The following is a 26,038-nucleotide window of genomic DNA, read 5'->3' on the forward strand; positions in this document are numbered from 1 at the left end:
GCCTTGCACAGGATTGTATGAAATAAAGAAAGGAGCAGAATTAGCAGGGACAGATGTGGAAAGATGGGGTTTGAGAAGATAGCGAAGAACGAGGGTGACAAGAAGCCAAAGCAGCAATTCACGTTCTGTTTTTGAGAGGACACTGAGCTGACTCCTTACTCAACCCCCCTCCCTTTGCATCGAGTCACAATCTATTGGAATGGTTTGTTGGGTTGTTTCTTTTTCAGTCCAGCTCCCACTGCACCCAGGTGGAGCAGTGGAGCAGGAAAAGGAGTTTAAATTCTCCCACCAGTACCTTTCCTTCTTGAAAGAGTGCAATTTATAACTCTGCTGCAGCTTTAAAAGAAGACACAATTAATTATTAACCACCCCTCCGTGGCTGCCTGGAAAGGGAGCTGAAGGAACTGAGCTGCTGCTCCCTGCTGATGCCAGAGGTTGGGAAAGCTCAGCCAGGCCCTGGAGCTGCAGAGGGCTCAGAGGACACGGAAATCCCAGGTGTGGGGATGGAGCACAGGGACTGTCCTCTGTGCTGCCACCCAGCACCTCCCTGGGAATCTCTGTCACCACGTCGGTCACCAGAGTGGAAAAAATGAGCTTTTTTTTTTGCCTAGAAACCACCTTTAGCTGCTGGGGGCTGGGCCATGGGACTTTCAGTCAGTGGGATGAGTGTCAGAGTCAAATAAAATCCTCTGTCCACAGCACTTCCCACCTGTCTCCAGAGCAGAATCCCCTCACAGAGAGAGATCTCTGTGGATTTATATTGTATATATATTTATATATGTATATATATATTTATAGAAATTCCTCATCATGTTGAACCCTGTTCAGACTACTCTCCTCTGCATCTTCCCACCCTGCTGTCATTTTTTTGGACACAAACCAAGCTCACCAAAAGGAACATGCTTTAACAGCCTGGGTAGCAGCACGTGCTGAGGTGCAAAGCCCTTCCCAGTGCCACTCACCTGCAGGGTCAGACCCACCTGGCCAACACTGCACCCACCCCACAGAGCACCAAAACCTCCCTTCCCAAACAGAACCCAGCGTTTTTTGGAGATGCTCAGCCAAATGAAAGCAAGCTGGCCTTACCAGTGGTGGGAAGGAAGGAGGAGTAACAAGAGGCACCTGAAGTTACCCGATTTGGGGGCGCAGCAGAGCACCTCCCCACCCCTTCTCACCTTCCTGCAGCCCAGGGGGAACCCTGGGAACAGGGAACACCACCTAGGATTGAAGTGCCACTTGAAAATCTGGCTTGAAAACAGCCAAGCAACCAGAAGAACCCCAGAATTACCTACTTGATCTTGTCCTGAGAGTGGACTTGATGATCTCAAAGGGCTTTTCCAACCTTAACAATCCTGTAATTCTATAGGGAAAAATGCATCTCATTGTCAATGTAAAGCTACTTCAGGAGAAGAATTCTCAGGTGGCACTCACGTCTCATTATGCAGCAGATGCAACATTAACTTATTTATAAGGTGCATTTTGAAGTTCTCTGCGAGACTAAATAGAAAATCCCAGGATGGCCTGGGTGGGAAGGAACCTTAAAGCCCATCCAGTTCCATGGGCAGGGACAGCTTCCACTGTCCCAGGCTGCTCCAAGCCCCAAAGTCCAACCTGGCCTTGGACACTTCCAGGGATCCAGGGGCAGCCACAGCTGCTCTGGGCACCCTGTGCCAGGGCCTGCCCACCCTCACAGGGAAGGATTTCTTCCCAATATCCCATCCATCCCTGCCCTCTGGCACTGGGAAGCCATTCCCCATTTCCTGGCACTCCAGGCCCTCGTCGTTAGCCTGTCTCCATCCTTCTTGCAGCTCCTCAGGCACTGGGGACAGGCACCTGCCCGTGTGGTCTGATGCCCCAGGAGGTGCTTTCCCTTCACCAGGATAACAAAGTGAGGGTCTGATATCCCTGCACACGTCTGGACTTCCACTTCTGCACTGCTCAAACCTCTGGAAAACACCAGGCTTTGGAGCAGCAGCTCCCTTCAAACCCCTGGATGCACAAGGAGCGCCCTTGGCTCCAAGCAGCGCACTCCAAATTCCACAGCTTTACAAGCACAACGTCTCAGCTGTTCTCCAAGCTCAGAACACTGCAATAAAACACCCACACAGTGACAAGAATGAGACTTTAATCAGTTTTAAGTGGAGTTTTAACACTAAGAGATAAAGGGTTGTTAAACACAATAACAAACGGACATCTGATTTGTATGAGGCATTATCCTGTACATGTCATACTTGGTTTTTGTGTATTCTCAGTTACACACAGAGCCACTGTTGCACAGCACAATAGTATTTGAAGAGGCTGAATCAGAGTAAGGCTGCTTAACAGACTGATTTTTTTTTTTTTCTTTTAGTATCTATATATATATATGCTATATGAAAACAGACTGGAAATTTGAACTGGCAGAGAAAGGCAGCTCTGCCAAAACGCTGCAGTTGGAGCCCCTTTTAGTGCACAGTCCCACCCCATCCATCTGCATGCACGACACTTTCCAACAGTATTGAGAAGGTAAACGAGGCACTTCGTGGCAACCACAGGCATCGTTAACATATTGCACACACTTGCTAGGACTAAACATGGAACTTGCACACCAGCATCCTCTTTTTGGATTATTTGAAGGGTTTGTTGTTTTTTTTTTTTGTTTTTAATTTGGAAAGCTGATTTTGATGCTGCATGTAAACTCCACTTCAGTTTACAATGTGTGCCCCGGGGAGGAATCTGGAGGCTGTATTTGCACAGCTGCCCTGGAGGAGCAGCTGTGGCAAAGATTTTTCACTGGGGCTGCCCAAGCCCAGGGGATGCTTCAGGGCCTTACAGTTAAGCTCTTACCAAAGTGATGCCTTCAAGTAGTTTCAGACATGTAAGCTCTTGCATATCCCAACAGGCTGAAGCGTACAGTCCGGAAACTCAAGGAAAGATTACCTACAGAATGCAGCTCAAGCTAATTATGAATACTGTCATAAATAAAGTTTTAATAAGGACTCAAAAACCTTTCAGTCATAGCAATTCTTGTCAACTTCTATGGGGGTGGTAACTGAAATAAAGTATAGGAGAGTATGTATAATATATATTTATATATATAATATATATATATAATGCCATTTTTCCATATCCAATGACTACACCATAAAATGTAAGCAAGGCTTTTCAAAGACGTCGAAACATTAAAAAAAAAAAAAAAAAAAATCCAAAAAAATTAAAAAAAAAAAATAAAAATAAAAACAAAAAATTCAAAACCCTCATTCCAACCTTCACATTCCAAAGGAAAAATAACAGTGCAAAAGCCCATCCTTGCGTCCTGATTCCCGATCCGGCGTCACCGACTGGAACTGCACCATCCAATCCTGATTATCCAAAGTGGGACACGCAGCAGTGCCAAGATCCCAATACTATCCAAGCAAGAACAGTTTGGTTTATTAAGCCAACACAACTTTCAACTGTTATAAACCAGACAGGGTGAAACACGATTGGAAGGGTAAGAGTTAAAATTCCTGTTCCCAAGGGAAAACCACCTCTTGCTCGTCACAATGAGCACTGAACCTTGATCCATTAAAGTCTAATTAAACCTGTAAGTCAGAACATATTACCAGCTTTGTTAGAATCATGAATCTGAGGAGCAGAATTGACCAACAGAAACCAGATAAGAAAAAAAAAAATAAAAAATTAAAGCCCTTTACACCTTGGTTTACCAATTGTAATTAGTGGAAGTCCTGCCTTGTGTGGTTCAAATTCCAACCATTAATGCTGCTGTGCAGGGCTCTGACAGATCCCATTCATAATTCTGGCTGAGAACACAGCTCATGAACTTCCATGTCAGCACCAAAAAGTTAATTAAGTGGAGGGATGTGTGTACTAAATCCTAAAAAAAAAGCATCAATTTGGGGTCAGCTGTTCATGGCCCACTTAGAGAGGCCCGTTTTGGCAGTGACTTCACATCTGGACACACCAGCAGCTGGACTCCTGAGTCACCTCAGGCTGGGCATGACAATCGTCCACCAGAAGCCAACTTTGAGCCCTACCTGTGTCCCTAGGAACAAATGATCCAACCCTGCCACTTGGTTTAGGAAAACAATTTGTTGGGTGGTTGAAGGGGTTGTTTTTTCTAGTTTTTAAATGTTTTTTGTATAATGCATTTCTGCTTTTTAATCTTCATTTACAGCGTTGAGAATTTACTGCAACACTGGTTTTTCCTGTCTCTGGTGTGTAATGTCCGTTTTTAAAACATTGCAGGTAATGAGTATTCAAGTAAAATTCCCTAACAGTTAATGACATTTTTTTTTTTTTTTAAAAAAAAAGTGTGCAAAACTGCAAAACTCATTGTAATAGAATGTGTAGGGTCAAAGGGGTGGAACGGCTGACAGAGGTTTGATTGAATAAATGCATCAGAAATCTTCCAAACAAACACTAACCTGGAGAATCTCCAATGACATTTCCTGTGCACCATTACAAAATCTTTTTATATTCATGAGAGAGGGAAAAAAAAAAAAAACAAAACCAAAAAGCTTGCAAGGCAGCACATGAAGTATTCACAGCAGGAATATGATTGAAAAACTACTAATATAAATGTAAGATGTTGACTGATGTTTTTGCACTAAGAGCATCTGACTTTTAGCACTGGCCTTGATTACACAGGAGATGGAGCAGCCATTACAATTCAGAAAAAATCCCAATAAATCATTGTCAAATTTTGTAACCATTTGTTTCAAGCTCTTACTTTAGTTGATAGCCTCCACATTTGTATGGTTAAGTCATTGTTGCTGTGTTTCCTTTTGTTTTTTATTTTTGTTTTGTTTCTCGTGACCCCAATTCCTGGTCTCCCTTCATTGCGCAGGTCTCGTGGGTGTCGTGAAGGTTCATTCCTGTACCCCTAGACAGAATCACTCCCTCTAGCTGCCTTTTCTAGCACCATTACACTTAAAAAAAATGAAAAATGCACAAACAACAAGCAGTGACAGCGGCGACTCCTCACCCATTGTCCCGGATGAATTAGGGCAGCATGCTGAGGAAAGGTGCATGGAACAGCCGGATATGGTACACAGGCCACGCTCCTTTCCGAGCATCACCTTCCAGCCCCCATCCAAAAAACATGCATTAGAATGTAGGAAAAACCTTCTAGAAACATCTCTTAGCCAACTGCAGACTTTTCTGTTGCCACACAAGTGCAAAAAAAAGGGGCAGGATGTGAACCTGTAAATATTTTTTTTTTTTTTTTTCGGTTTTTGAAACTTCGTTTGGTGACAGAACACAAAAGGAAAAATTCCTACGCATACACATTAGGTCTGTCTCCACTTTTATAAAACTGGAATAAAATGGGAAAGTGCCATGTTTATAGTTCCTAATTGAAGTTTTAATGTCCTTTGACACAAAAAGGTATATACATAAGAGCTACGTAACCTTTCTTTTACCCCCCCGACTGGACAAGTGTCAAACCCTGTAGATTTATAGGGCAAAACAAGATTGGTCAGGAAAGAATTGTTCCTATAATTGGTAATCTGACACTATGTCCTTTTGCCATTTAGAAAGGTCCTTTTCTTTTTTTTCAGTTTATTCAAGTTTGTCTGTCTTCATGGTTGGTTTTTTTGTATGTTTTTTTTTTTATCTCTGATAAAAAAAATATTCAGACTTTTGTAATCTGCGTATGCTGATCTTCATCAAAAGGTTCATTCTCTGGATCAGAGTCAGTGGTGTCAGAGTATCTATAATGATCAGGTTCATTGTCACTAACATCTGGTGTTACAGAAGTTGAACTGCTAGCCTCTGGGTTTGATGGCTCTTCTACTGTTTTTGTGAAAAATAGCTTCACCTGGGGAAGGAAAAAACAACATTTAAAAAGGGAACCCAGACTTCAATTGAGCACAGGCAACAAAGCAGCTCTTAACAGCACAGCTCCTTGGCTACCCTGAGTCACACCCGTGCTGCTCTCCCCAGAGAGAGGTTTGCCAGCCTCTCAACACCACCCCTGGCAAAACAAAGGCCTGGCAAAGCAGCAGGATTTTTCCAGCCCAGCTGCAGGAATTGTGTCTGGCTGAGGGCTCAGGTGCTCCTGAGCTGCAGCAGCAGGATATCCCAGCACACCAGGCCACACCACCACCCTCCTGCCCTCCACAATTCCCAGAGCACCAGGAGATTGCAGCAAGAGTGCACAGGAATGAACAAAACACTCTCTAATGGGTATCTCATGTGTGGGAAGTCTGATCCAAGCAATATTCCAAGCAGCTATGACCATTACCTTCAAATGAGCACTGGCTGATCTTTTATGAGGAAGTTAGAAAATGCTGGAATTCTTACAAATGCCTTTTTCGTGTTTAAAACGCTGCTGGCAATGGCTCATATTCCCCAAAGCTAAACTGCCTGGGTAAGGTATTCCTGGAATCAGCTGGGGTTGAAGAGACCTCTGGAGATGATCCAGTCCAACACCCCCTGCCCAGGCACAGGAGCATTTCCAGGTGGGCTTGGAATGTCTCCAGAGAGGGAGACTCCATACCCACCCCAGGCAGCTGTTGCAGGGCTCTGCCACCCTCATGGAAAGAAGCTCTTCCTCATGTTGAGGTGGAACTTGTGTTTTTGTGTATGGCCTTTGCTTCTCTCTCTGTCACTGGCACCACAGAACAGAGCCTGGCAGCCTCCTCTGACACCCTCTGGAGATGTCTGTGTGGGACAGACAGGGATCCCCCCTCAGCCTTCCCTTCTCCAGACTGACCCAGCCCAGCTCCCGCAGCCTCTCCTCATCAGAGAGATGCTCCAGACCCCAAATCATCCTTGTGCCCCCCTCTGCTTCCCATGGAAAAGGCGCTGCTGCAAATCAGCTCAGCAGCTGAGTGTGCCCAGCCCAGAACTCAGGCAATGCAGCTGGAGCAGGGATGATGGCACCTGGTCACCAGCTCTCCCACACCTCTGATGGCTTCAATAAACACCTGAACAACCTGCAGACTTCAACCCCAGCTGCTCAACATCCATCAGCTCCCCAAAAAGCAGACAGAAGTACAAAGCTCAAAGCTTTGCTAAGTGATGGCAATACCAACACATGAACTCAGCTTCTACACAGCAGTTTCACAGGGTCCCTCCAAAGGCAAGACAAACAAATCATGCAGCTTTTCAGCTTTGTTCACAAATAAAATATACTGACCTTGAAGTTTGGAGAGAAATATCTGTTGGCTTTATCTTTATTTGCTTTGTCTAGATCGTTTTTTGTTAATGTAAGGATTAAATATTCCTTATCATTATCTGAGCGCTCTGTACTGAAAATACCATCAAGTTCCTGATCTGCAACTAGACTTCCATTTTCTACTTTGTCTGAATTTTCATCCAGTCCTATGAAGAATGTATTTACCCAAAAGTGAAACATTTTGTCCTGGGGGAGGAAGAACACAGAAAACAAGCTTGCTTTAGTATTCACTAATGGCACGTTAATTAGACTGCTATCAGCATCTGGTCAAAAACAGATCTGTTATATCAGGCAAAACTTGGACAACAGTCTGTCATTTGTTACATTGCATGCAAAGACATTTTCACCACATCTCCTGGACAACACACAAAAATCTGCATTCATCAAGCTCAATTTTAACCAATTAAGCTTTTAAGAATCACTCATTGAGAGCTGGGCTTTAAACTAGCATACCTGCAATAAAAGCAGATGATAATAAATTCAGTAAACTAAAACTTGCAATCACAAGGCATAAATAGATTTATTTTTTTTTCCTCACACCTTGCCAAGCAATCCCTGAACCCAACAGACAACCTCATCAGATGAGGTGAGCAATATTGAATCTCCCCTGTAACAGAAAGATTTTCTTATTTTTATACAGATCTAGCTACAATTGAGCAACTACTTTACTACTACAGCAAAGGATTCATGGGTGCTTTGCTGAGATGCTTTCACCCAGCCAGACTTTTGCTGAACAGCACTGGGAGGAAGGCAGAGCCAGCGCCTGCTGTCCCGTCACTCAGCAGGAAGATTTTAGGGAGAAGCTGAGGCAGTGACAGCTGAAGGATGTTCAGCTTAAGCAGAACTTGACAGACAACCATCAGCAGTTTGATTCTCCACTCTGCCACAGCTCCAGCTGTACCAAGAGGCAGGACATCCCTCTATCAGAGATCCTGAAGGCTCTGGAGAAGCAGCTTTCTGCCAGCCCAGAGCTGATGTTTCCAAGGTCAGCTCTCCTTGGCAGCTTGGTCCTGATGGCACAGCAAACCCCTCTCCATCTGACACTGAGCTACATCCACTTGCTCTCTACACCTGAAATCTTCTGTGTGACTCTGATGTGGCTTTTCAGGGCAAAGATCAAAGATGGGAATGGACAGTTCCTCCCACAATGGTCAGTATTCCTGCATTGCTGCTAAAGCTGCAAGGAAAGTAACCCATTCCAGAATCTAACATTCCTTGCTATTACACAGGAACAGAACACAAACTCACTCCTTCTGAGCTAACTTACATATTTTGGTTTACCAAGGAGATTTAATTCCAATTTCTTATTGGAAAAATCCATGTCCTGCCCTATCTTCCTATTCATCTCTGCTAGTAAGGAAGCGGGGGGGAAAACAGAGGTGGAACAGAAGTGATTCCAGCATGTGTGACACGAGCAGGCCTCCTGCTGAAGGCAGTTTGGCACCAGCAAAATACCACAGCATTTTCCTGAGCCAATGAAAGAGGACAGGGAAGAGCTGGACTACTTAACTCACACTCATCCTCCTCACAAATTTATTCAAACAAGATACTGGGAATTCACAAGTGTCCCTCTCCACCAAACGGCAGCAGATTGATTTTCAGTATTTTAGGTAAAGCCTACAAAACCGCTTCCAGCTTGTCTGCATTTTTCTAAGCACCTGAGAGACCCCAAGACAGAAGTTAAAAATCCAGCCAGGAACACCTCTGGTAGCTGAGTTCCCACTTTACCACATGCCTCTCTCTCCAGCACTTTGGGAATCAAGTTCATCTAGCAAGTGAGTTGTTGGGGGAGTCTGACAGCTGTTTCCCACTGCCCCTGATTCCCTTCAAGCCATCCCATCTCTGAAGAAGCCTTGTTGGAGCCCATCCATGGGAGGCAGTAGTTAGCAGGCTCTTGCCAGGCCCTGCATATACATTTCACACTCTCCTCTTTCCCCAAGAACAGCCTGAGAAATGTCCTGCCCGGGTCTGGAAGCTGAGGATGAATATCCTGGGGTCACTCTGATGATGTCTCTCTCCCAGAGCAGGAGGCAGCAGACAAAATCCCTGTGAAGACAACCCCATGGTACCCTGATCCAGGCTCCTCCTCACCCACACAGTGAGTTCCTCAGAAAGGACTCCAAGGAGGTGAGATGTTTATTCCTGCTCAAAACACAGGACCTGCTCAGGTCAAGACAGAGACAAGCAGCAGCTTTCCTGCTGAAAATCCCCCTGGTGCTGGTCCCCAGCACCACCAGTGTCATCTCCAGGGAGGGGAGGACATGCTGCAGGGGATGGATGGTTGGAGAATGGCTCCTGTCACCAGTGGGAAAGCAGTGCCACAGAAAAAGAGGCCACTGGATGGGAATCAATGCCAGCAGAAGGCACAGTTTTGTCATGCCTCATCTTCAGCTCCACGAGTGGAAAACCAGGAGGCATTTAGTTGGAACTTCAGGGGCTGGGGGAACTCAGCTTCACTGACAGGGGCTGACAGACAATAAACCTCTCACTAGGCAGCTTTTAATCTGTGTTCCTTGGGATAAATTTGCAGAAGTCTTCAGGGACTCAAACTAAACAATACAACTCAGCTGAGCTGGTCATTTCTCCTTTTATCTCCCTCCAGCTTTTTAAAGCATCAAGTTATTTTCCTTTCCTTCCCACTACACAACTTAATTAGCCTAATAAACTGAGTTCATGGGTCCTGGAACATGGCATGGCCACCACTCAAATTGAGGAAAGACTTGGTCATGTTTTTTGGAATTAGCTCTTCAGGCTGATAACGTGTCACTGTTTTCTCCGAAGAGCAAATCCATTATTCAAAGTGAGCATTCAGCTAAAGCATCAGGACCCAAGATATTTCATGGGAGACAAGGAGGAAAGATGATGTAATATGGGCCAAAGATAGGAATTTTAAAAATCAAGGCATGAACTGAACTCAGGCTTTATATAGCAAATCAAAATACCAGACCAAGTGCTCACATAACACAAGTTAATGAACAGATCTCTAAAAAAAAAAAAAAAGTATTAGAGACTGTTTTTCAATGTGTTTTGCTTCACTTCCAGTTACATCACAGACATCTGTCTTAAAAAAAAAAAAATAAACCACAGATGTACTTCTTCCCATAACCAAATCTGTGCCATAAATCTCCACTGCAGTATCAGATGAGACAGAGGCTGATTTAATCCCACAATTCTGACAAACAGTGCTTGTCCCTACCTCGTGCACTTTCACAGACTGACAGAAAAGCATTCTCCACTCTAGAGCTGGTCTCTAGCTGCAGACTGAGATGCAAATTCAGGATTCAAGCCATCAATCAGGAGTTCCCATGTCCTCCTGAGAGCTTAACTTTTGCTGAGAGATCTACAGGCACTCAGAGTCCCTCTGCAGCACCCGCTGAGGGTCTGGAGATGCTCTCCAAGAATGGAGATCATGGTTCAGCCTGTTCCCTAGGCCTGCCCGATGGAACTTCCTGTACCATTTTCAGATCAACACTGAGTCTTCTGACATTTTCAGAGTTCATTCCTCAGCGTTTGCTTAACAGCAACTGCCCAAAGTCTTGTTGAACTCTGCAGCAGAACTTATCTCTAGACTTGAGAGATGAAATGCAACTGCTCAAACAATGCTGTCAGCCCTCCTACGCTGGAGTCTGGGGATAAAACACCACTGACTCTCACAAATTAAACCCACATCAACATTTCCCTCTCATCTGTACTGGGAGGACTCCCAAAAAAAGGTCTCCTTCAGCCCCAGGCTCTGGAGATGAGGAGATTTCTGTATTATTTTTAAACAGACTCCCATTGAACCGAGTGATCTAAGGATACTCTGAAATACTTTCAGATTATCATGTCAACATCAATAACTGGAAAAAAAAGGCTTTGCACAGATCCATGGGGGCAAAACTAGAGTGACTACAGCAGCAGTCTGAGATGGAGGAACAGTCAAGCTACAGCAAAAAGCCATGCTCAAAAAAAAAATAAAAAAAAATTCCCCCAAATTACTAACTTCTACCATCAGAAATTCATACAGAGTCACGGCACTCGAGCCTCAAGCCATTTTGTTCTCATGTGGGCATGCATTTCATTCTTGAAAGGAAGTAGCTACAGCTCACTGAAGAAATAGTCTGAGAATAAAGTAAACAACTTGATTAGACAAGAAAAGACCAAGAGCTGGGGACTTCTAACTGATGCCAGGTGGCAGAAACTATGGAAGGGATGAAACTTTTCCAAGGCTGCCTGCCCTGTACCAATTCCCCAGTGGCACCAATGATCCTGTGGCTGAGGTCAGCTCCCAAAAGCCACTGAATTTGCTTAAATTAGCTTTTGCTATTAAAAAAAAGTGGCTGCTTTAAATCTCACACTGACTCTGTAACATTAGGTGCTTGAAGTCATTTGGTCATTCAGGTTTGGTTTGGTTTATGCATAATTTTATCCAAAATGAGCCTGAGCAAAATTGAGGAGAGCCCTCCCTACAGAGAGCTCTGCAGATAATGCTGTTCATCAAAGGATTGGGAAATTTGGAAGCAAGTACAGGTGAGGGAATCTGGGGCACTTCAGCTGAGATCTGTGTTACCAAACACCAAACCAGAGCCAGGGCAAAGAAGTTTTCTGCATCTCCAGAGATGAGACACAGCCATTCTCCAGCCTGAGGCTCAGAATGGACCAGGAATTACACTTTCAATTGATCTTACTAGGTTTTTATATTATGCTAAAGTTAAAATGCAGACTGGTCAATATGTGATGTCTTTAAGACTTGTTTAGCTATAATCTGTTAACAGAAAACCTGGGGAGAACAAGAACCAGTGACAGGCAAAAGACTTAAATTCCACTTTTCATAAACCTGATTAATAAAGCAGAATCTCTGAGAGATAAGATGCTGTTACACCTAATTATGCTGTTCCTCATGAACTAGGTGATCATTGCATAAAGGGATCTTTAAAATACAAGTCTCCCCAGAGGAGGGCCTTCAGTTTGGGATTTTGGTTAAAAGCTGTGTAGACAGTTGATGCAGATAAGAAACAGCACAGATGTGAAACACCTGGACAGAGAAATGTGTTCAATCTGAGCCAAGGTGAGTTCTTCTGGCACTAATATTCCCCTTTTCCCTGTTCTCACCTCATTCACTTTATGCAACAACCTGTCCAAGGACCTCTTGGAATGATCAGCTCCTGCATTTGTAGCAGAGCTCAGAGAGGTCTGTTACCAGAACTGTGGAACATCTCACACCTATTTTCCTTTCTCCTCCATTCATACTGAAAGCTGAGGCAATAAAACACTTGATTCAACAGATATTTAAGACAGATTATCAAGGTAGTTCTTTTACTGGGTGATGAAGGAGCAATTTCCATCTCAGAAAAGTTTGCAGATGTGAAAAGAACGACCTTCACCATTTCTTTGGCTCTACCAGGCCAAAACCACTGAGAAACTGAGCACCTCTGCACTATCTATAATCCACAGAACCCAAATAGTTCAGGTGTTTGATAAAAATAGACAAAAAGAAGAAAAAATAAAAAGAAATCAACCAGCTACTCAGAAGCTACAAAGATTCTTAAGAAATGAAACCACAATCTGACACCCTGAAATGAAACTCCAGCACAGTAATCCTCCTGCTGTGGTTCTGCACTTCTACACACTCCTGAAGACCCAACCCATACTGCAGAAACTGTGTGTGCTCATGAGGGGCTCTCATTGTGCTGTCTCTGGATCTCAGTGCTCTGTCCAGAGGTAAAATAAATACAGGAGTTTGTTCCTGGAGCTACAGAGCCAAGACCCAGCAGCTGACCTGCACACTGGTATTTCAGAGATGGCCAGGGCAGCACAGCACTTCCCATCAGGTGTGTCTGTAATCCATGTGTTACTGGAGATGACAAAGAAACAACAAACTCACAGTCCAGATAGGAGAGAGTAGATAAAGCAGGACCTTGTCTCAGATGTTGGGGTTTTGCATCATCTCCTCCCTGCATTACTCATTTTTAGCCCACAGTACTCATCTGAGTGCTCCTTTAAAAGACTCTTCTCAAAACTGGCTGCTTGCATGTCAATAATCTTGGCTTTGAAGTAGAATTTCTACTTTTAAAATGCTTTTACAGTCTCTGTACTGCACTGACCAACTAAAGCATCTCCTCAAACAGGCAGAGAAGGAAAACAGGGCCACTAAGGAACTGTCCAGAAACTTTTGCAGACACCAGCATGTGAATTAAACTTGTTCACACTACCAAGCCCACACAACAGTGTGCATGTGTGCATTCACACACAGCTGGCAGGTACAACATGTCTGCACAGCTCTAAGTGATGTTACCTCACCACTTCTTCATCTCCTGATCCACTTTAGCATTTCTTACTTTTATGAATTCACTCACTGAATGCTCTAAAGTTTCCTAACCTCAATTCAACAGGGAGTAAGTACTGATAAGGATTTTAAGTAGCAAAAACCAAAGCAGCCTTTAATCAACACGTCTGAGTCCCATCCTCACCTTTCACTCTGGTAGACCCAAAGTGGCTCCACAAGCACCAGAACTAAAGAAACTCAGGGATTCAGCTTTAAGAACTGACTTTGGCTTCAAACTGAGTTCTAGATTAATTTTTTTTTCCACAACTAAGACCCTAATAAAACCCTCAGCTCTGAGGGAATTCTCTAAACCTCTCATGTCAAGGCACTGCAGCTGGGAACAGAGAGGTGGTGGAGAGATTGCAGAGATACTTTTACAAAGTGCGTGGGAACACAATTATCTCAGAAATTCAGCTAAATTTGACAGATGGGTACAAATCAGCCAACAGCACAGACAGGGTCTTCTGTGCCTGCTCAAACCTCAGGAAAATTTAGTGAAGAAAACAGCTGGAGTTAACTTGCTCAGTATGCAAGTCTATTTTTAGAAGGTGAATGTTTCTTCCTCAATTAGATTACTCACTACTACCCAAATGACTGCAATACAGACCCAGGATCATTTTTATCCAACCTTTGTACTTAATCTCACCGACTCCCCAAACATCCAACTTTCATTTTGTGGTCAACCGGCTCCTCGGGAAAACCAGACATCAAAGAATTAAATGCTGTGATTAAACATCCTTGAAAAATAACCAACACCCCAGCCCCCAGCATCAGGGGCTGGCTCGACAACATTTTCCAGAAAAAGCAAGGAAACCAACCTTTTTCAACATCTTGTTCTGTTTGTGGAAAAATTCCACTTTGATATCACCGCATACCGGCAAAGGTTGAGGGAATTCAAAGTACATGTACTTGTCTTCACGTCGTGAGGGTCCTGAAGGGGAGGTGAATATCTTTACCTTGAGCTGGTACACCACAAACTGAGGATCTGTGTGACAAAACAGAGTGCCACTTGGTGAGAAAAGACTCAAAAGTGTCAAAAAGCACAACAGTGGGAGCAGAAACAAAATCATGGTATTTTCAAAGTTAACTAAGTTTCCATTAAGGGTTTAACAGCACAGGTGATCAAACTTCACCAGATGCTACTGGAAATAACCTTAGAGATTTCTGTCCTTCATGGCAATACTTTCAGGACACCAGGGAGATCCTAAAATGTTATTTCTTTTTAATATAATGATGTAAAACGTAACAACTACTTGACTGTTCCTTGCATTTTCCCTCTCCTCTCTATTACACAGACTGAAGTGAGAGGTTTTATTCACTCTCACCTCTTCCTCCAATTGTAGAGTGGCTGGTCATGTCAAACTGACTCTACTCTTACATAAACAAACAAGAACAAAACTGAACATTAATGCTGAAAACTAACCAGCACAGCCTAAGCTAGTCCTGTAAATCACCATCACCAGAGAAGTTCCAGCCATGGCATAACTCCCCCAATTAAATCTGCAGGGGTAATACTGAAATTAAAACAGGTTTTTGGTCCAGTTTAGGAAGAGTTGCTTTGGAAATGGTCATATCAGACACCCCTGTAGAGGTGTGGCAGTCCCTACTAACCACACCCACACTGTCCTGCTGAAGGGCCCAGTGATGAAACTATAACTGCCAGGTTCAGAGAATCCCCAGGATGGTCTGGGTTGGAAGGGACTTAAAGTCCATCCAGTGCCACCCCTGCCAGGAGCAGCGACACCTTCCACTATCCCAGGCTGCTCCAAGCCCCAAAGTCCAACCTGCCCTTGGACACTTCCAGGGATCCAGGGGCAGCCACAGCTGCCCAGGGCACCCTGTGCCAGGGCCTGCCCACCCTCCCAGGGAACAATTCCTTCCCAATATCTCACCTAAATTTCCCCTCTGGCAGTGTCAAGCCATCTCCCCCAGTCCTATCACCGCAGCTCCTGTTGCAAGGTCCCTCTCCAGCTTCCCAGTAGCCCTTTCAGACCCTGGATGGTGCTGTGAGGTCTCCACACAACTTTCTCTTCCTGCCCTTATCTCCCTCGAATCCTCAGAGCTGTGAAACTCTGTCACCCCCTCATTCTGCCCTAGAGGCTGGATTCTGCTCTGTGCATGACTTTATAGCATCAGAATGATAACAAACAAGGCAAACTGAAAGTTATCACGTTGGTAAAATTCCTCCCACCACAGCTGACAACACAACTAAAGACACAACACAGACCATCGATTTCACATTCTGAAAAATCACTGAGAACTCCACAGAAACTTAAAATATTGCAGCACACAACTGCTGAGCCTGGTAGTTAATTTATCTTCTCAGGTGCTTGGCCAATTCCTTGTCTATCCCAACATCCTCCGGTGTAAAAACCACCCTAGCAGCCTCCCATGGACACTCAAGTCAGCGCTCACTTGAGCAGCTCAGACTCACAAGTACAGCACAGTTCATCCAAAACATTAACTAAGTGGTAATTGCAGAAATCTGTAACCTCCACACCTCTCTTCCCTAAGGCAGAGGGGTTTTGGCAGAGGCTCCTCCCTCCCTTCCTGGTTACAGCCTGACAAGCTGCTCAATTGTTTCTTGTGTGTGTGACATGTTCAGGTACTGTCTCACAACAATATTAACAGGGCAATTTTAATCAAAGCCACAGGAGGCACTGGAATTAATTACACATTACTGTAATCCTCATAGCAAAACCATTAGATTTTTTCCACCAACAAAAAACAAGCACGCAACACAAGGCAGTCACTGCCCTGCAACACAGCCCACAGGACAGAGCAGAATTTGTTTTTGTATTTGAAAGCTTCACAAAATCTGCTGTTCCTCACTAACTCAGTGTATCAGGAGATGAGAATAATCATTTACAGGTGTATTAATGCTTTAGAAACCTCCACATAAAGAAAAGTTTATTCCAGAGTTAATTAGATATTTATCCAGTTGAACTGATTCATTTATTTTTTTTGAACATCATGGGAAGAATGATGTTGCTGTATTGGAAGCCAACATGCCATTAGGCAAATGTTTTTCAGCAATTCATGTTTCCCAAGAGTTGCTGTGTTGAAAAAAAAGGAGGCTTTTCATAAAATTAAGGAGCAAATACCCAAAGAGTCATAGAATGGTGCATCCCTGGAGGAGTCCAAGGAACAAGTGGATGTGGCACTCAGTGCTCTGGTTTGGGTGACAAGGTGGGGACTGGTAACAGGCTGGACTCAATCTTGGAGGTCTTTTCCAGCCTCAGTGCTTCTACATATGGAATCACTTATCTTCAAACCATTCAAACACTTGCCAATTTAAAACCACAGTAAAACAATCATGAGTCCTTCACAGACTACACCTGGGAGGATCCCAGTGGACAGAGCCCACTAAGCCAGCAGATTTTGGATTGTGAGGTGTTTACACGTGACTTTCTCCAAGATGTGCAGCTCTTGGTGCCATCACCCCATCCAAAATGCCAACAGGTTCCCTAGCAGAGGTGAAGGGGTGCTGGTACTTACTGCAAGTTCCGCTGCTGAACATGGGAATTGTTTCAAACATCATCTTGTGGAACAGCAGTGCCACTGGTCTATAATCCAGGTGATTCTTTAACAGGTAGCTATAGTAGTACACGTAGCGTCTCTGACTGGGAATTGTCACTCCCTAAACAGAGGGAAAACAAGTGTCAAAAACCTTTGATCAGCATCACTGACAGGGCTCCTGCCCATCACCTCCAGCCCAAAGGAGGTCATTCACTACTGACCAGCCCCCAGCACACAGAGCAGGGCACTGCTTTGCCAGCTACTTCAGCACATCTCGGGATGGAGCACCTCTCCCACCAGGAAAGGCTGAGGGAAATGGGATAGCACAGCCTGGAGAAGTGAAGCTTTGGGGTGTGGCCTTCCAGTACCTGAAGGGTACATGGAAGAAACATGGAGAAGGAACTTGGAATGGCTTCCCAGTGCCAGAGGGTAGGGTTAGAGGGGATATTGGGAAGAATTCCTTCCCTGGGAGGGTGGGCAGGCCCTGGCACAGGGTGCCCGGAGAAGCTGTGGCTGCCCCTGGATCCCTGGAAATGTCCAAGGGCAGGATGGATGGGGCTTGGAACAACCTGGGATAGTGGAAGGTGTCCCTAACATTGCAGGAAGGCTGGAGCTACCCTCTAAGGTCCCATCTGACCCAAACCCTTCTGTGATTCTGTGCTCTCCAAACATCCATCTCCAGCCATGAAGCAAAGAATGCAGATGTTTCCCATTTCTTAAAAACAAACACCACAGACACCCTGGGGGTCATGTCAAAAATAATCCCATACTGCTCCTTTTTTGGGTATGGAGAGCATCAAATGTTTAACAAGAGGTGCCATGAATATACTCTAAAGCACCACTATATTTAGGAATTCTAAAATCTACCACTACAGGAATTACATTTTGACACCATTTTAAGTCAAAAGACTAATTTTGGCTAATATCACTGTACTCAAGACTGATGCTGCCTTCTCTTTACAAAACATCCTGGAGTATTTTCCCAAAAATGTGGAAGTTTCATTAAAAGAGGCCCAACAGCCCAAGTGTTCAAACTCTGAGGTAAACATTTGCTTTGAGAGCATAAAATCTAAGAATGTTTTTATTACTGATTTTAAATCAGCTCAAAGCTTCAAATAAGGGAACAGCTCTTTAAGCCAATACTTTCAAGTAAGATTGATAAAGATGAAAACCTGTTTCATTTCCCAGAAAATGCATTACATGATCTAGAACGACCTGTTACTGCAGACTTTCAACAGCATCAGTGAGTGATCTGATTAAAACTGAATGTGGAATTGGAATAAACTGGAGATAAACAAAAAATTTTCATACACAAGTCTGTGAACATTGTGACAAAACCTAGACCTCATTTTTCTATAAACTTTTAGTTTCATCTGTTTCACCTCACAACAGCCAGAAGCTAAGAGTAGCCAGAGTGCTTTTAATTTAGTAAATCTCTATTCTGCACACATGGAAATAGTCACTTCCTGCCATTTAAAAAAAAAAAAAAAAGAAAGTTGATAATTATGTCTCCTTATCACTTGAGCTGCTTCTATATTACACAAAAGACCTTTCCCTGAGCACTTGCACAATGACCTTCCCAAGCAGCCTTGCACACTGGCCATGGTTTTGGCTCAGATGTCCTCAGTGCTTATCACATCCACTCCTTGAGGGAGTTCAAAACTTCTTTTTCCTGGGATCTGAGCTTCAGGGCTGAGCAAATCCCAGCCTCAGAGCAGGCCAGCAGTGCTTGCCAGGGCTGCCAGGCAGGAGGAAAGCAGAGGTGAAGAGAACACATCCCTCTCTGCCCAGAGCTTCCTTGCTCCGTAATGGATGTGTCCTATGGAAAAACCCCAGGACACCTGGCCAGGGCAAGCAAAGCTGGGAGCAGAACCAAGGGAGCACTTTCTGATAGTCAATCCCACAGCAAAGCCAGTTCTCAGCCAACAGGGCAGTTTTAGCCCTCCAGCCACAGTCTGACTCCCTGGAGATACAGCCCTTAGATCCCGAGACCCTAAAACCAGTCCCACTGAAGCAGAACGCAGTTCTCCGTTTCCAAAGGTCTGAATTCCAAGCAGAACACTTTCATAACAAACTAACAATGCTCCAAGGGGTGCAATCAGCCACCACTCACTTTTACTCCAGAAGCACAGGGAAGTAATTCAAGCTTGTGTTTTCCATCTATCACTATCACCATTTTACATGGCTGTGAGATAAGCTCCTCTGGTCTCTATGCCAGAGCTTCCCAGGGCATCCCAAACATTGTCAAGTGCTGCTCCTGGTTCTCCTCTCAATGTAGCACAGGTAGGACTACGAAGAACAAATATTTTGGAAACAATATTCCCACATTCCCTTTAGGAACACACTCCACTGGGAGAGTGAGGCTGCAGCCTCAGAGCAGGCCTAGGGCATCAGGTTTAGCAAAGGTTGGCACCTGAGCACGTCCAACAAACAGACACCACAACTGGCGAGCTCTGACACCAACATGGCATCTCTGCCCTGCTCACAGGGTCATTCTGAGGCTTCCTCACATGAAGTAATTGGTTTTCACTTCCTGTTCAGATACAGCAACACCACAGAAACACAGCACGGGCTGGCTGTGTTGGGAGGGACCTTAAAGATCATCCAGTGTCACCCCCTGCCATGGGCAGGGACACATCCCACTATTCCAGGTTGCTCCAAGCCCCAATGTCCAACCTGGCCTTGGACATTTCCAGGGATCCAGGGGCAGCCACAGCTTCTCTGGGCACTCCCAACACTCCCAGGGAAGAATTCCTTCCCAATATCCCATCTAACTCTACTTTGTCAGCATGAAGCCATTCCCCTTGTCCTGTCCTTCCAGGCCCTTGTAAAGATTCTCTCTCCATCTTTCTTGTCAGCTCCTCCAGGTACTGGAAGGCCACAATTAAATCACCCCAAGGCTTCTCTCCTCCAGGCTGAACAACTCCAATTCTCTCAGCCTTTTCCCATATGAGAACTCTTAGGAGCCATCCTTGAAAATAAAACTGTATGGTGCTCAAAGAATGCTCCCGAGCAGATCATCTCCAGCACTTGAACAGCTGATCCCTACCCACTGAGCTTCCTTCCAAGCCTAATCCTCACCACAAAACCCTCCAAGGCAGAAGCAGGAGTAAATTAAGACCTCCAGCTGTAGGGAGGTAAGCTGCCAGTCTCTACCACCACAGTAGGGTGTCAGTGCCTGTCATAAGGAAGAGGTGGGATAAACTAATCACTTCAAACACTGGAAGCAGCAGCTTCTTTAGAGGGCTTTTTGGGCAGTTACTTCTTCCCCACCTCTGACAACAGACAAGCACAGTTCTTTATCCCATTTCAGAAAACAGTTTGTCTCCTTTTGTTCAAAAGGAAAGAATCACTCCTGTTCTACAGTGGTGGAGACCAACAGACACAACCATGCAGCCCACACATCCTAGTCTTCACCACTCCCTTCTTCTGACTAAGTTCCCCCCACTCCAATGAGTTTCAGAAGCCAAAAGAGGCAGCTTGTAGAGGAAATAAAATACACCACAAGAGGGTTTGGTCAGGGACACCTTGGCCTCTGCCATGTCTTTTTGCCCAGCACAAGAACAGCCTGTGCAGCAACTCTGAGCCTCACCTACAACAACCCTCACTTGATGGTGCAAAGGCCTCCCTGGAGCTGCTTCTCCCAGCAGGCACTTGGGAAAAGCTGGCTCCAGAAGTACTCAGAGCTGTGCTCTTGACCAATTAGTCATACTTCCTCTTGCAATTAGACTCACACTTCCTGCCAGCACAGCCTGAGCCCTCGCAGCAGCTCTCTGCCATGAGCATTAATGGCAGCAGTGATTGGAGCTGGGCTGCTCAAAGCAGCCACACGTGCAAAGTGGGCACCTTGTCCTCGCTGTAAACCAAGAAAATCTGGTCCCTATTAAAGCCTTAATCATACCTGTGTTGGCCCAAAAGGAAAGAAAAAAGGCATTTGCTTGTCCCTTTGTACAAACAGCTCTTTTGATGCCTCATTGACTTTGAATTGAGGAAGTCAGTTATACAAAGGTGTGGTGAAATATCAAATCAGAGAGCGGCACTTGACATATAACGCTGAAATATGGGCCACAAGGGAAGAAAAGGCTCCAGAAACCTGCACTGGAATACCTGTTTATAAACACTACTGAAGGATTATGTGAATCACATGCTGCTCACTGGCCACATCAAGATAACCATGCTCAAGTGGAGCTAGGAAGGGAAAAAAGTCAACTCTTGCAGCAGAGACACTGAAACCAAAACAAGTTGCTGGTTACAGACAGTATTTACAGTCAAGTAAACAAGGCTCTCACTACTCCTGTTTAACTGAGTTCTCCCTCCCTCCAAGATGCCCAAGGTACCCCTGGGGTACTGATAAACACCCAACTGACCTTACCCCCAGCCTGAAGAAATACAACCTTCTTTTCACAAAAGGGAAACTGAGGCACAGCATTTCACTGTGTATTTGTCGTTTTCATGCTGCTTTATTCAGCTCTGGAGATAACCCTTATCAGCAGGAGTAATCTACTCTGTTTATTCAGCACACTGCTCATTCCTAGTCTCTCTCATGCACTTTTACCAAAAGCCACAAAGTTTTGATGGGAAATCTTGACCTTGTCTCCACTCCAGATTACACCACAACCAGCTCAGCACTACATGGAAAAACAGCTCCACCTTATCAGCAGAGCAAACTGAGGAGTTACTTGCTCCTTCCACTGAATTAACAGCCGAATTCTAAAATTTCATAGGTGACATTTCTGCTCTCAAGAGCCTTCAGACATGAGCTCTTCTTATTAGAGACCAACACACTGTGAAATTAATACTTTAACTGTAAATACTCCAGGAGCAGGGAGAGCTCTGTGCTTGAGGAGGTTGAAACTGGCTTGCAGGGATGATCCCCTTGGGATGCTCAACCAACACACTCAGGGAAATATTGAAGACCAGCAGGGAAACTTGCTGAAACTACCTTAAAAGTCGTATCTTATCATCTTTGGAGAAGATTTCAAATAAGGAGGGTAAATTGTCATTAATGACAATTAACTACCCTTTACTGACAAGGGGCACCCAACAATAAGGGCCTTCCAGTTGGGATATTCCCCTATGCATCTCCAAACCCCACCACAGCAGTCAAGAGAACCTGAGGAGATGAACAACTCATCCATTCAGGCAAAATCAGCTAGAACAATCCTCTCATTTGGGCAGAAAATGCTGAACGAGAAAGTTCACTGCCCCTCTGATGCACCATGCAGCAGAACAGTGCTGAAAAAGCCATTTAAAATCAACTGTCCAGGTCTTCTTGAACAGGACATGTGAAAAGACAGGCTGGTTTAGAGCTGTGACTAAAGGCTACTGCTGCTTAGGACAGCGTTTCCATTTCCAACCGCACTGATCCAATCCTACCGGAGCTAAATCAGACATCACAACTTAAAAGGGTTTGAGCATCAAATGGATCTCAAGGAGGAAAAAGCAGCCAGTTACAGATTAGTTACAGGTAGAGGGACAGAAGAACAGCAACAGCTCACCTTCTTGTCTCTGGTCCTTACTTCCCCATAGAAATCGAGGGCTTCTTGGGCCCTTAAAAACTTCCCTCGATGCAACAAATATGCACAAATCATTACACCAGTTCGTCCCTTTCCAGCTTTACAGTGGATTGCTGCCACATGATTGTCATCTTCACTTAGCCACTGGTCAAGATCTTCACAAAAAGGTTTGATGAGCTCCAGCTGTGGTGGGTTATGGTCTTCAAAAGGGTACTGTGCAACTGCAGGGAGAAGGAGTTCATCAGAACCTCAAAAGGCAAAGCAAGCTCAGGTCACCTTTGTGACAAGCATGTAAAAATTAAGTTATTCAATTATTCCCCCCCACCATCTTCCATATCGATATGCATTTTTAATTCCAGTATTATTCAGTATATCATGAGCACTGCAAACATTTCTCCAGTAGTCCATAAGCAGGCATCCTGCTCCACTGATCAACTATTTCACCCCTCTATTGAACTGAGTGGCACAGGCTCTGTAACATGAGTTTTCTAGAATTTAAGAGCGTGCTGGCACACAGAATAACCTTGTGAAAAGCCATTACTCCAGCAATAATTAAACTACCTGCTGAGAGAGAGCAAGGCCAGACCTCAGTCACTGAGCAGACAACAGGAACTTTGCTGAAAAACTACCGAACACAGTTGGGTCTACATTGGGAAAAAACTCTCAGAATCTGCTCAAAAGCCTTGTGAAACAAAAATCTGTCATTTCTGTATTTCAAAAATGGTAATTGGGAGAGAAATCTCAGGTAAGGCACTGGCAATACTTGTCGGGTTTAGAGTCAGAGCACTGAACAATGCTGTCCTTTCTGATATGGGTGTATTCATACACACTTTTCCATCTAGGGATGAAAAGAATTTCAAGCGATGCAGGAAATGCAAGAAAACTCAAGAGAGCAAAAAATAAGCATTAAGCAGAGAGAAACACCCAAACTTCTCCCACCTCAGATGAGATGAGGGACAATATCACCCTGACCAGCAGAACTACACACAATGTTCTGCTTTCAGCAGAACAGCACTTGATGAAGTGCACCCCAATTCCCCTCCGACAGCCTTGGGATCTTATAAATACAACTCCAGTTCACTTCAAAATTCCCAGCTAGAAACACCATTTCCTTTTCTGGGCTAAAAATGAATACATTTCATTTTTTTGGCAAGTGTCTGTATTGGTTTCGTAAGCACCACTCTGTAGTCACACACGCAAGACTCCTTTTGATGAATCCCCAAGGACTCCAAGAGCACAAGCGAGGGATGAAGTTATGGAACTGCTGAAGGATTGCAGGACAAGTCCACATCCTTTTGGAGGAATCAACGAATTTATTCACTCACAGCACAGACTGCCCCCTTCATCTCCCAGAACAAATGGGGAAGCTGATAAAGTGAATAATCTTTGCTAAAGAGCCCACACATGTTCACAAATGTGAACACACAAACTCTTCCACATAGAAGATCCAAAGGCTCCTCAAATGACCCCCAAAGTTTTACGAGACCCTAAGGATGGGATTTATTTAGAAATCCCTAAGAAAAGGAGCTGCAAAAATGTCTGTACAGCTTTGAATCTATCACAATTACAGCCAGCAAGGTTTCCATGAGAAGGGAAGTAAAGAAGTCCTGAAAGAACAGCCTGGAAACTCCCAAGTAGTCACAAGATGCTCTCCAAGATTTGGAATCAAAGGCAAACCTTGTGGTACTTTCTTCAAAGCTGAAGTGAGAAGATGAAATGGGTGCCCTGGGATGGTGTGGAGGGATTAAGAGGAAAGAAACATTAAGCTGTACAGTCTTGAGCAGGGCCATGAGAAGGTGCAGTTCATTCCTCCATGGATTTTGATTCCTTACAATGGAACACACAGCCTGGAGAATAATCCTGCTTGCTCTATCCCAGCCCCTACATATATCAAGAAGAATCCCATAGCACACAGAAGAGTTTAAAAAAAAAAAGGAAACTCTGTGGCAAAGCAGAAGACAATTCCAGCATGGAAGGATTTCAGAAACTGGAAAAACCATGGACACAAAGTTACTTCCCAGAGAAGATGAAGAGATTTTAGTGTTTAGGGTTTTATGTGATGCAAGATCATCCTGGGTGAATAACAAACTATTCTGGTGTTTCATGGTCAGTACAAAACAGAAGTTCCCTTTGCAGTCAGTTCTCTTCAGAAGATTTTCAAGTAGAACTTTTGCTCCTCTGCTAAGGGAAGTCCTGAGTCACCAATTTGGTTATCTGAGGTTAACTAATTCGGGGATGAACATTAAAAAATGCAGCATGTCTTGTGCAGAGGAGCTGTGAAAGGTACTGTCATAAACAGCATTTGGGGCTGGGATTGACAGCGAAGGGAGCTGAGCACCCCCGTACCAAAAAGCAGAAATTAAAGCAAACATATGTTCTGGCCATATTAGAACATGTCCTCTTCTCTTCTTACCCAAAGCACTGCTCAAGCACATCCTAAAATACTTTTTTCTGGCTGGTGAGTATGGAGTGAGGTTTCAGGGCACTGTCATTCAACATCGTAAGAGCAAATCAGAAGCGCTGACGACTTCAACAAGACAATTTCAGGCCTTCTATATTAAGGCATTAAAGCAGCCAATTACATTTTGGTCACGTTCTAAAGCCTCTTCATAACTAGATGGATGGTTTAAAATAATATTAATGAAAAACGGAAGTTGAGCCATTGCTATGATGCAGAATAAGCCCAAAATTTGTTCATCTCCTATGATTCCCTAGGCACAAGGACTCCTCATCTACCCTCATCTGAAGCACAGGAACTTCTGAGCAAGAAATGCTCCTCTGCCCAAAGAACATGGATAAATCTAAATTTATTTATTACCTGGGGAAGTAACACTGACACAACAGTTACATCAGTATCCACTCACAAGGACCTGGTCAAAAGGCACCTCTGAAAGATTCCTCACTGCTTTTGGCAAGCTCTGCAGTGTCTAAGACCCAACCCATCTCTAAGAGACATCAAATGGGAATTTATCTCTTTTTTAGCATCTAAAGGTTCTTCCAGATCTTCCAAAAGTTGCTTTACACACATAGTGATAGTGGCTTAAGTGTTCTCCATTTTCATCCTTCATAAAAACCAGACTCCTCTGAGCCTCACATTGTAAATGTAAATTGTACAAGGAGTTTGTACTTCACTGAAATGAAACTTCTGTGTAACACATTTTTTGCAACTGTAGACGTTTTATTAGATCTTGATCTTTAACTGTCAGGAACACGGTTTTTTCAAAGCACCAAGAATATAGCAAGTTTTTCCAATGACTCAAAGCAATCTGACATCATTCCTTGTGCCCAAATCTCCTACATGACTATTCATCAGCTCCTCCTTTAGGCCTTCATTCACTGAGGTTTAAAGAGAACACACATTAGGCAGTAAAAACGTACCTCTGCAGTTAAATTTGGCGGTGTCATAATGTCTTTCAGCACATCTGAAAAAGAAAAATAGACAAGAGTTCAAGACAAGTCTCTGAGGCACTCCCAGCATCTATCACACCCAGGGAAATAATGCATGCCCATCACCTTTATGATTTAAAACTACAGGTT

At 44.2% G+C, this 26,038-nt stretch overlaps 1 protein-coding gene across 1 annotated transcript in view; it reads right to left on the minus strand.

Moving 5' to 3' along the window:
* Positions 1-3,394: 3,394 nt before the first annotated feature.
* Positions 3,395-26,038, minus strand: part of PTEN (phosphatase and tensin homolog) — a 47,489-nt gene continuing 24,845 nt past the window's right edge. Inside the window, exons 4-9 of the mRNA XM_086900010.1 lie at positions 25,880-25,923; positions 22,484-22,722; positions 16,965-17,106; positions 14,285-14,451; positions 7,124-7,348; positions 3,395-5,800 (exon numbers count right to left, since the gene is read on the minus strand). Coding sequence (XP_086756136.1) covers positions 5,615-5,800; positions 7,124-7,348; positions 14,285-14,451; positions 16,965-17,106; positions 22,484-22,722; positions 25,880-25,923 — 1,003 coding nt within the window. The 3' untranslated portion in view covers positions 3,395-5,614. The remainder of the gene's footprint in view (positions 5,801-7,123; positions 7,349-14,284; positions 14,452-16,964; positions 17,107-22,483; positions 22,723-25,879; positions 25,924-26,038) is intronic.

The sequence above is a fragment of the Cyanistes caeruleus genome, chromosome 8, assembly GCF_971803275.1.
Source record: "Cyanistes caeruleus chromosome 8, bCyaCae1.hap1.1, whole genome shotgun sequence".
Lineage (NCBI taxonomy): Eukaryota > Metazoa > Chordata > Aves > Passeriformes > Paridae > Cyanistes > Cyanistes caeruleus.